This window comes from Sinohyriopsis cumingii, chromosome 12, assembly GCF_028554795.1.
Source record: "Sinohyriopsis cumingii isolate HCF-2022 chromosome 12, ASM2855479v2, whole genome shotgun sequence".
NCBI lineage: Eukaryota > Metazoa > Mollusca > Bivalvia > Unionida > Unionidae > Sinohyriopsis > Sinohyriopsis cumingii.
The window spans coordinates 66,718,733-66,729,547 of record NC_142972.1 but is presented as its reverse complement, the minus strand read 5'-3'; the positions used below and the strand labels follow the sequence as shown (position 1 = coordinate 66,729,547).

The window sequence follows — 10,815 nt, the reverse complement described above, 5'->3', positions numbered from 1 at the left end:
TTCATTCAAGGCAACGTTTAATACGTTGTGAATATTTAAATAAACTGTAATTTATTAACTCAGATCAGATGTTATCGGGATTTAATATTTTGAGAAACCATTGTTAATCATTTGCAAAACAAATGCATGCAATTAATCAAAATTTGGTCAATGAAGTACCAATTAACGTCCTGTGTAGAATAAAAGAGTCTAAATATAATACTAATTTTCCAACAGTCGTGGTATACATGTTAGATAATATCTTCATATCATCTAATTTACTCTTATTAAGAATGGCCACGGCAAAAAGATCTGGAGGAACCTGTGAAAGTGAGATGTGCGGTCGTGATTCCTTTGTTTATAAGATGTACTGGGATTGCAAAATGGTAATCTCTCTCTCTCTCTCTCTCTCATATATATATATATATATATATATATATATATATATATATATATATATATATATATATATATATATATATATATATATTTGTCAACCATAGCCCTTTGTATGTTATCTATTCGAACTGAGAATATGTCTTCCTCTTCTCACACAAGTACTAGCAGATGTTTTATTCAAGAAGTGGTAATTAGTATTCAGTGCTTTTATAAGATAAACGTTACTGTCTGCTTTGCTGTCAATCAGGGTCGAATAAACAATACATTCACGAATTACAATAAAATCTGCAGCATAAGCTCGACAACGTAAGATCTGCGAAATGTTGTTTTTTAAAGTGAAGACATGAGAAGTTAATAGTTAAAGAATTTTCAAAGATCTAACTGCTTGAAGTCAGTATTAGATTACACACATCCTCCTAATAAAACCCAAAGTAAATATTCATATTTTCCTCTCTGAAAATGTATATTAAAAATAATTCCAAATACTTGTAATTTGTTATATAAAATGCCTTATCTTTTTTGAAAATATAGCCATTTTGTAAAGTTGTTTCTTTATTTGCGAATGAAAAGTATATGCATCATAAATAAAGCTTTGACGTTCGCAGCTATGTAAAACATACTGGAGGTAATTAAAACTATTCATATACAGTCATTGCAGTTTATACTCTCATTTCCAAACTATTTTAAATACGAAAAACAAGGATATATAAAAGTACACAAAACTTAGTCATTTCATTGATCAATTTATAATTTCAAACGTGATCGTCTCCAAAGGTCCACTAGCGTTCTCATCTTATTTGTGTTACAAAAGATATTGAATCTGTCGATGCAGAAATCTAGACTAATTACTGTCCGTTTCCGGTTCCTAAAGCGGTCTCTTGTCAGTCAAAACAGTGTTATTTGCATCCAATATGTGCAATATCTGGTTTTAATATTTCTATTTAAGACGTTTTGAATAAAATAAAACAGTGTAACTCTTACAAACATTTCTTCAAGCAGAAGTAATTCCCAAAGCTGCGTCAATTTATGGAATTTGTTTGGAGTTTATAGTACATCTGTTGTCGTATTGGAATTATAATCACCTCGCAAATATGGCAACAGTGTTATCAACTAAAGTCAGATATGGTTTGAAACTTGCTAAAAGCTGGCAACGTTGTAGACCAATGGCAATGATCTGGTTATAAATTAAAAATTGATGAACGAAATGACTAAGGTTTGTGTTTCTTTTATCCTTAATGTCTTTAGTTTTTACAATTAATAGGAGTTACATTCTGTCAAGGGTTGGTGGGTAGATGAATATTATAACTGTTCTTAGTATAAGTGAATTTATATTTATAATGTCCGAACTTCGGAAAACAATCGGGCAACCCAACGATGATATTCATGCTAGTGTAAAGAAATAATACAATAAATATTTGCTTATCTGGTTTGTGAACGTTAAAACAATTATCTTTCAATTTATTTTTGTTTTTCTTGCATTTCCATTTTATGTTTAACCAATGTTTTGTATTGCATTCATGACAAATAATAAGCATCTGAGCAATAATCGCCTTGAAATTAAAATATATAGGAAATCCTATAATTACACAAAATTTGTCAAACATTATTAACATCTACTTACTTTTTCAGACCTATGCAATGAAACAACGAACAAGAGGGAAAGCTCTTATCATCAACAACCAGCATTTCTCTGCAAGAAGATTATCGGGGCATGAGAATTGTGTTTATTTACCAGATAGAATGGGTTCTGAAAAAGACAGAGACAGACTTTCCGAATTATTTGAACAACTCCATTTCTTGGTAGAGATTCACAACGATTTAACAGCAGAGGTATGATAAAACTTCAATTTATTTATACAAGGTTGATTTTAAAATAACCTTTCAAACTTTGTTTACCAGAACACGAGTATTGACACATTGAACACGCACAATGCTTATCTCACGTGTGCATATTTATAACTTAATGTTTAAAACAATGTGCGTCTCACTTTTTAGTCACAGAAGCATTGCTATCGGATATTGTCTTTTTTTTGTGATAGATGTATTGTTATTGGTAGCTTTGTATCCTCATTTAAAGACGTGTGTCATAAATTCGTTATATGAATTCCTTTCTCTTGTAGGTTTTTCTAAGCCAAGCTATTCTTAAGATCTATTATTGTATTATTTTCAAGTGATTTTAGGTAGTAATTGAACAAATACTCTCTGCACGGATAATACATAATCTAAATGAGTATAGTTTCCTTTTTCTTTTAAGCTAATAATTTTGTATTTATATTTAAGAATAATTCATAGCTTATGTTGATATCTTAGGGATACAAATATAATATTTACATTTTCGTAGCTTTAGGTCCCCATGAAGTTCAACATAAATGGAATTTAGAATTTTGTAGCTTTGTATCCTTTTATTTTCAAATGCATTAATCTACTATGTATTATACTGGTATGGATTTCTTTTTATTTTAAGGAGATGTTACATGTCCTGGCAACCGAGTCAAAAAACAGGAATCATGACAAGGCCGATTGCTTCATCCTCACTATTCTAAGCCATGGCTCGGAGCATGGAATATACGGAGTTGATGGCAATTGTCTATCCCTTGAGGAAAACATTAAGCCTTTCTTCAAAGCAGACCAATGTCCATTCCTTGCAGGCAAGCCTAAGCTCTTTTTCATCCAAGCATGCCAAGGAGGTACCTAATACAACCTTAATTTTATTTTATCTGTGTTTATTCTTGTCAAGTCAAATCATAGATTATTGAAACAAATTAACTTCTGTAGAATGAGGTCTCACATCGTCGAGCATTTTGTTTAATAAAAATGTCTTCTTGGTTCTAAGTTGATCTAAAACTATATCTTTGTTTCCAAAGGCATCAACATGCTATGGCATGTCTTGGCTGGTGCGTTGCTGTATATAATGTCGGTTAGGAACACAACTTTCAAAGCACAAAACTAGAAAAGCCCTAGCGTCTAAACGGCCTGTTCAGGAGTAATGCGTGTGGATGAACTAACCATAGGTAGTTATTAATAGTGATTATTCACATATTTCTCAGTTCGTGTATAATCTAGAAACACACTCATTCCAGAACACACGCAGTCATAGTCATTTTTGCTAACCTTTCACACTCGGCTGTCAGTGACCTCTACCTTCATTACTTACATGTTTTTATTCATAGTTGTGATTCTTTGAGCTTTTCATTTCACTTTCGTAGATGTAGAATTATAGTACGTTAGGTTTGTATTATAATTGAATCACCTACTTTTATTTTCTTTACTTGCTGTGTAGAAAAGCTCACTTATATCCCATCATATTACTGTGTATGAATTTTTCAGGCCTTGTAGTTAAACGTGTTTTGTCATGTAATTGTTCCATTCTGATCGCCCAAGGAAGGCTTGCCTAACCTGAAACAACAGGAAGCCTATACATACATACATACATACATACACACACACACACACACACACACACACACACACACACACATACATACATACATACATACAATCATACATATGCAGTGACCAGGCCAACGACCTGGACTTTAATCTAAACCAGATTTCCCAGCAGCTGCTGAGCACAGAAAGGCAAACCAACATATGTATATGAAAAGAGAGAAAACCAATAAGTTCTGCCAACAAACTGTTTATTTTCGTATAAAACAAAAGTGAAAATATGGAAAAGAACTTACTGTGTTTTAAATTAAAACCCGAGTAGTCCTAAAAGTACTAATAAAAGTTGAACGCTAAATAGTATTCCAAATGAATTACAGCGTTGAATGTGATTATGTTCCAGTAGTCTCAAATGTGATAATGTGTCAACAGTCTTGATGTGAAACAATATATAATAAAAAAATCATTGAATGAATCTACATTAATCCCGGGATATCAATTTAGTCCAAGAAGTATGTGAGGACCTTGTAATGCCTGTGAATAATTTGAATAAATAAATCCTGTAACAGAACAATAAGACAGATTCCCTTTCGGGTGGTAAGGTGAAAATGAGTAATTATGAAGAAAACAACTTGTATATCCCTCTACCAGATCAAGGCTGTAATTACCATTTTCTGAAAATAGTCTGTCATCTTAACTGAAAAGTTGTTTCTTGAATCTTGTAAGGCCAGAATCAAGGCTATATATATATCTCAAACTGAAATAAACATGTGCACATTTATAATTATCTTAATATATATAATGATCCCCATATATTAGTTACGTTTTATGTTGTTCGCAGTATAACTGTCTCTACTCTGGTAGGCTCATAGAATTGTTCATCATAAATATAAAAAGTAAGCACATACTACAAATTATATATATATATATATATATATATATATATATATATATATATATATATAGATACACACATATCGGTAATGCAAGCAATACCGAAATCTTTAAATGATATTCTGTAGTCAGTCCTGTTCGAAATTATATTCTTCCATTTCTGTTTCTTTTTCAGGTACATATGACATTGGAGTGAGCATTCCTTATGAAGAAGACAGTTCCATCAATGAATCACGAACTACAGAATCAATTACTGCTACACATCTGCCTTTAACTGACGCGACTGTTTGTGATCCTGCAGGAAAAATTCGAAAGGTGCCCACTTTGGCGGATATGTTTGTTGCATCATCCTCTACAAAAGGTATAAATGTAATACTGAAATATTAAAATAATTTTAAAGATGTAACTGAAACACACAAACATATATATATATATATATATATATATATATATATATATATATATATATATATATATATATATATATATATATATATAGATAGATAGATATGTAGATAGATGGCCTTCATATGAGCGAGCTTTGCTAGGTTTTGATCAGTTAACCAATAAGTAGTACATTGATATTATGATGGTTGATCTATAGGCTGAGTGATGTTTTAATGATTAATTTTGTTGAATTAGTTTTTTACCTAGCTCATGTATGGTATTTACTTACGTGCTATGCATACTGTTACCTTGTATTTATTCTTATCTTCAAACAGCTTAGCAAAATAGGCGGTTACTTTTTTTCAGGCTTTGTATCCTTTCGACATGAAAACTTGGGGTCTTGGTTTATTCAAACAATCGTTTATGTATTCCAACGGTACGCTCATGAAAAAGATATAGGCCAGTTGCTTGTCATGGTAAGTAATGCTTATTATTTACATGTGGTCATCTAGTTTATGTTGCACATTCATATCAATATACAGCTACCACGGCAAATACAGCTTTATCCTGACTCAGATCACAATGGTGATGATCTGACTCAGTGATATTCAATGAAATAATAGTTTCATATGTTCCGTTTGGATTATTTGAAAATTAATCAAAATCTTGTTCTTGTTCTTAACGATTTTATATAAACATCAGATCTCAGCTTATCAAATGCTTCTACAGCATTTTCAAAATCAACATTCATCGTTGAAGAAAATTGAAATGTCTTAAATATATGTTCACTTCATTTCAAAATTTGGTTTTATATATTTCATAGTAATTGTTTTATATTAACCTTTCTTGGTTGCTTGTTGAACATACTCAATGGAATTGCAACTGACTTTACCTCCTTTTTACTCGCCCTACATAGAAGTGCTTCAGTTGAAAATATATACTCTACCTATGTTTCCTCTTCTATTATTTATTTCTTTCCGAACTTATAATGATGCATCATTATTTGCAAAGACTTTGATAAGCTTGTTTCATTAAAACCTTGGTACATGCCATTCTCTTGCATTTATTAAGACCAAACCCTTTGGTAAAATTGCTATTCATTTGTTTTAAAGGCTTGAATCTATAAATAGATTTGTTTCATTTATTAAAATAGGGTCTTTCTTAAAGGTACTGATTGAAATTGTGTCTTTATTAATTACTGTAAATTGTTCTTTACTTTTTTCTTTACTTGCTAATGCACATTTCACTTAAGCACCTCATGCATTAAGTTAACTGATAACATACTCATTTAGCAATGTATCTATGGATCTATAAGTTCGTTTTTCATGTACCAGCAGTGTTCAGCATACTGATTTTGCAGCCACAAGGGTACGTGTTCAGATGCCGGTCAGTCTTTTTATCAATTGTATTGCAGTGAAAACAAAACTCTAGAGCCAACTAAAAACATTTATTTTGAGAGTTTTTGGGCTCATTGAGTATATTGTAATGATTAAGGAGAAAATGAATGTTCAAATCCTAATTCAGTGTCAAGAAGATTTATGTGTACGTGCTTTTAAGGCTTCGTTGTATAGTATGATTTATTTTTCTATCCTGTAAATAAACATTTGTGTCTTCTGCTTTAGGTCCAAAATTTAGTTGCAAAGGCAAGAGGATTGAACGAATCAACACAAACTGAATTCATGCAAGCAGCGAGTACCTCATCCACGCTGACTAAGAATTTCTTTTTTTTTCCAGGGGTATTTGAAAGTAATATATCATGACATCAGAAACATATCTTTGCATGTATTGAGCCACGCAATAAAAATATTTTTCCTCATCCATATCTCTGAGTTTATATTCACATGATAGGAAATAGTCCCATTCCAGATGCTTGACCATTAAAAAAAATCAAGACTAATCAGAGAAGAATTCGGTTAAAAGAAACATTACAATAGCAAAGTACATCTCGGTCAATGTATGATGCTTACGTAGTACCAGTTTATGCCAAAAGTAATGAAATATTTTAGCAGCAGTTCCGGACCGAGATCCCTATATATTTACCATACATGTGAATACATGGTGCAGACATATGAACATTTAATTGTACAAGTATCGAGATAAACTAATGATAGGTGTTTACTCCTTAATATGATTTAAGACACGCACACTCACAAAATATTAAAAAATTGCATGCCTTTTGTTTATATTTGTATTTGTTTATTTTTTCCTGCAGTATGTCCAAGTTCGGCGTCTGTTTTTGTGTGCTGTGTTATCTCTTTTTATATCTTTATTGATGTCATCTTCATTCTGCCATGTTTAGGTACTTATAACTTTCCATCTTAAATGCATTCAGTACCAGATTTCATGTCATTGGCTTAATTGTATGATATTGTTCTTTTCCTTGTTCTTTTCATAATATAACCCCATGCTATTATATAGCCTATTGGGCTGTTATCAAGTCAGCCATTTTATAACCTTACACACTAATTGAATTCTCTCATGCTTTGCGTGTAGACATAGGTTACTGCATTTATATGGGAAAATATGAATGAGTTTTCCTGACGGAAATACTACACGACCTTGGGAGTGAAGCATATCAATCCGACAAAACGAGTTCGTATTTTCCCATACAAATGCGGTAACCTTTTTTATGATATGCTCATTTTTGTTTAACTACCTAAGGCTTAATAATAAACGACTTTACAAGAAACAGTGCATTTGATTTATGCTTTATTCCAAAATAAATTCACAACCGTAGAACAGGGACAATTGCAAAGCAGCTGGCGTGTGAGAGCCCTTTTCATCGGCTGAAATAAAGCTTCTTTGTCATTGTGGCTTATCATCTCTGATGCTCTTGCTTTTCTTCCAAAAACCAGCTTTCTTCGGTTGCATTTTTTAGAATTTAGTGTTCCGATTGATTTCTGAACTGGACGTTCTCTAAGAGGGACGGGGTACCCTTTACCTTTAAGACGCCTTTCTATACTGTTTCTTATAGAAACTAAAGAACATGGTTCATATTCAGAACCATTGGCTCTGTGAATCGTTATAAACATCTCGACTAAATACGTGTTTAAATGATACGGTATGATATTTTCAATGCAGCGTGTCTCACGCTTGTGATCATACAGCCACATTTCTGATATCACGTTCAGTTGCCTGCTTTACTGAAGGTCTTTTGTGATTCTATGAATTCATCCACATTGTCAATTTTTGCATCTCTACTTTCAAATGGCTCAGACAGTTGGTTTACTTTATCCACAGACAAAAACAATAAATCAAACGTTCTGGCGTCTGCAACCATTGTTTGTTTATAATAGAAAGTAATTCCTTTATCCACGTGAATGCAATATGTGTATTTTCACGCGAGTTCAGTATCGGGTAATATTGCACGACAATGCAACGTTAATGGAGAAGAAAATGAGTATATAATAATAAATGATTAGAAAACCTTGTAATTAAGTGCGATTAATCTTGTTGGATACAGACTGGTGTACAAACCTAGTTATAATTGTAAAAGTCTCATACATAAGTTCTGATGAGATGATTTAACATGTGACAAGCAGCTTCACTTGTGCACATCACTGCATTATTACTTGATATAATTCTTGTACACCATGGCTCTAGTCATTATATTTTCAGCTGATCTGTTGGATGGGGAATCGTAGGACACAGTGCAGTTTTGTATATCCTGTTTTCTGTTGTCGGTGGTGACCTTGGCTCATAGGATGATAGTGCTTTTATTGTGGTATCGGCTCATAGTTTGGAGATCAACTTGTTTGCAGCGAATAAAGAAGTTCTTGGGGGATCCTTCCGCAGACTGAAGAGGGCAGGCCATAAATGATGGCTCATTGACCACCTTACCTTTCTTAAATAATGATTCAATATGACTAAACATCAAATCAATATATTCAGTATATCATAATTGTGAAAGAAACTTTATTCTTTTCTTTCTAACAAATTACATGTTTTGATCACGCTTGGAGACAGAACCATACGCTATTCACGTTATGTAAATGCCATACTTTGATGTTCTTGGCAGTAGCTGCAACATTACCCAAATGTTTGTTTGAATTCTAAACAATAAGCAAAGATCGTTACAAATCCATATAACAATCATATTTGTTTATCGGTTCCATGCGTTGATTCCTGTTGATTACTATTTTAAGTTACATGTTCTGATTTGTTCCAGTTAGGAAAGGTATCATTTCCTTATATCATTTGTTTAACTTGGTGCACATCATTTTGTTAAACCCATTGTTGGATTTCATACACATGAGATTGGTGAGAGATTCATTCATTTTTAAAGCACTTTTTAAATAAACATCCGTTTCACAAAACTGTTTTCAGTGTCTTCGCTATAATCTGTTACCAACCTGGATAAGCATTACTTTCAATCTTCTTTAAAGCTGCTAAGTAGGATCGAATTAAATTATTATTAACTTACTTGTAAGCCGCCATTAGCCGCATCAACCCTGTTTAGAACATTATATAAACAAAGACGGCACAAATGGATGTGTGTGTGTATTATCCCAATGTGATGCGTTCTTGAAATAAGATCAAAATAATTATATAAAATTAAAGAGCAAATAATTATCTCTCTTTGTCTATGAAAATCTATGTTATTGAGGGTGAAATATTCTACTATCCTTGGACCCACGTGTCTTCTGTTTTGGGAGGCTACAACCTGTGTCCTAGACAGATATTAGTATTTCACTGACTATATGATGTATTATTATTCGTGTCTTTTTTATAATGTAATACACGCTATCTCACAGTGAAACGAAAGACATTTATGCAAAGGATCTCTCGTTCGAATAGAGTGTGTGCACATGTATTACCTCTCATTATCCTGCACGTGTTTCTTCGTTGGACTAAAATACACGTGTTGACATTTTTCAGCAAGTAAATATATAAATAAAGGAGAATATATTTACCACATTTATCCTGAAAAAAAAGATTTTTAAATCCCTAGATTAAGTGTTTAGCTATTCAAGACAAGTCTTAAATTTTACAAGATTCTTTCTCCCCCAATAGTCATTATCTATTCACTTTGTTACTGTTTCATTCTACCTGGTCATTTTTAATACAATACAGATGACAACAAAGACTGATGTCTATATAATATAAATAGGGATGGGAAAATATGATAAATGGAGCGTAATAATGGCAACTTAATGTTGGATCTTTAGAGAACACCATTGAGTTGAGTAGTGGTGTATGTGTGGAAAGTAGACTGTCTGTTATATTTGAGATATAATTAGCTTTTTTAAAATGGAACACATGTTGAAATGCTGTCTTAAATAGGGTCAAAAGTTTGAATTTAGGTCATCTTCAAAAACTCCAATATTTTCTAACCTCGTACATTAAGACATGTAACTGAAAATAAATTATTACTGGGAAAAATAATGACACATTTTACTCGTGCATGTTTTAGCATTTACTGTCCAGTGATTTGCATGTCAGAAGCATAGCATAATTATGTGGTTGAGATTCTCTCTACATAATGAAATAGCTCCCAAGATTATTTTTGTATTTTCTATTATTTTCTAATATTTGCTATATAAGGGGCAAAACTACTTAGTTTTATATGATGCATTATATATATGTACGAAGCCTCATAAGTTCAAAATATCTCACCATGTTTGACATATTCATTTCTTGGAAGGTCAAATAACACTACACTGGCTATTTGAACAAGAAATGGTTCCAGAAGTACAATCGAAGATAAACGGTGCATGCACATTCATTTCCAAAATAAGTTCTACATATCGTCATTCTGGGCTTCATCAAAAA

The 10,815-nt window shown here is 32.3% G+C and overlaps 1 protein-coding gene across 1 annotated transcript; it reads left to right on the top strand.

The window, feature by feature from the left end:
- The first annotated feature begins 276 nt into the window (after positions 1-276).
- LOC149786625 (caspase-9-like) lies at positions 277-9,284 on the top strand. The gene is made up of 7 exons (XM_089975955.1): positions 277-365; positions 2,008-2,208; positions 2,843-3,065; positions 4,832-5,017; positions 5,410-5,519; positions 6,666-6,789; positions 8,662-9,284. Exons 1-7 carry the CDS (start codon positions 315-317, stop codon positions 8,685-8,687), a joined length of 921 nt encoding a protein of 306 aa, XP_089832081.1. The 5' UTR covers positions 277-314; the 3' UTR covers positions 8,688-9,284.
- Positions 9,285-10,815: the final 1,531 nt, after the last annotated feature.

Bases quoted from the DNA above. Each gene is read 5' to 3' on its own strand.
- LOC149786625 (XM_089975955.1), top strand. From the start codon at position 315: ATGTGCGGTCGTGATTCCTTTGTTTATAAGATGTACTGGGATTGCAAA. The intron at 366-2,007 runs GTAATCTCTCTC...TTACTTTTTCAG, and splicing joins TGTACTGGGATTGCAAAATG to ACCTATGCAATGAAACAACG. The intron at 2,209-2,842 runs GTATGATAAAAC...TTTTATTTTAAG, and splicing joins ACAACGATTTAACAGCAGAG to GAGATGTTACATGTCCTGGC.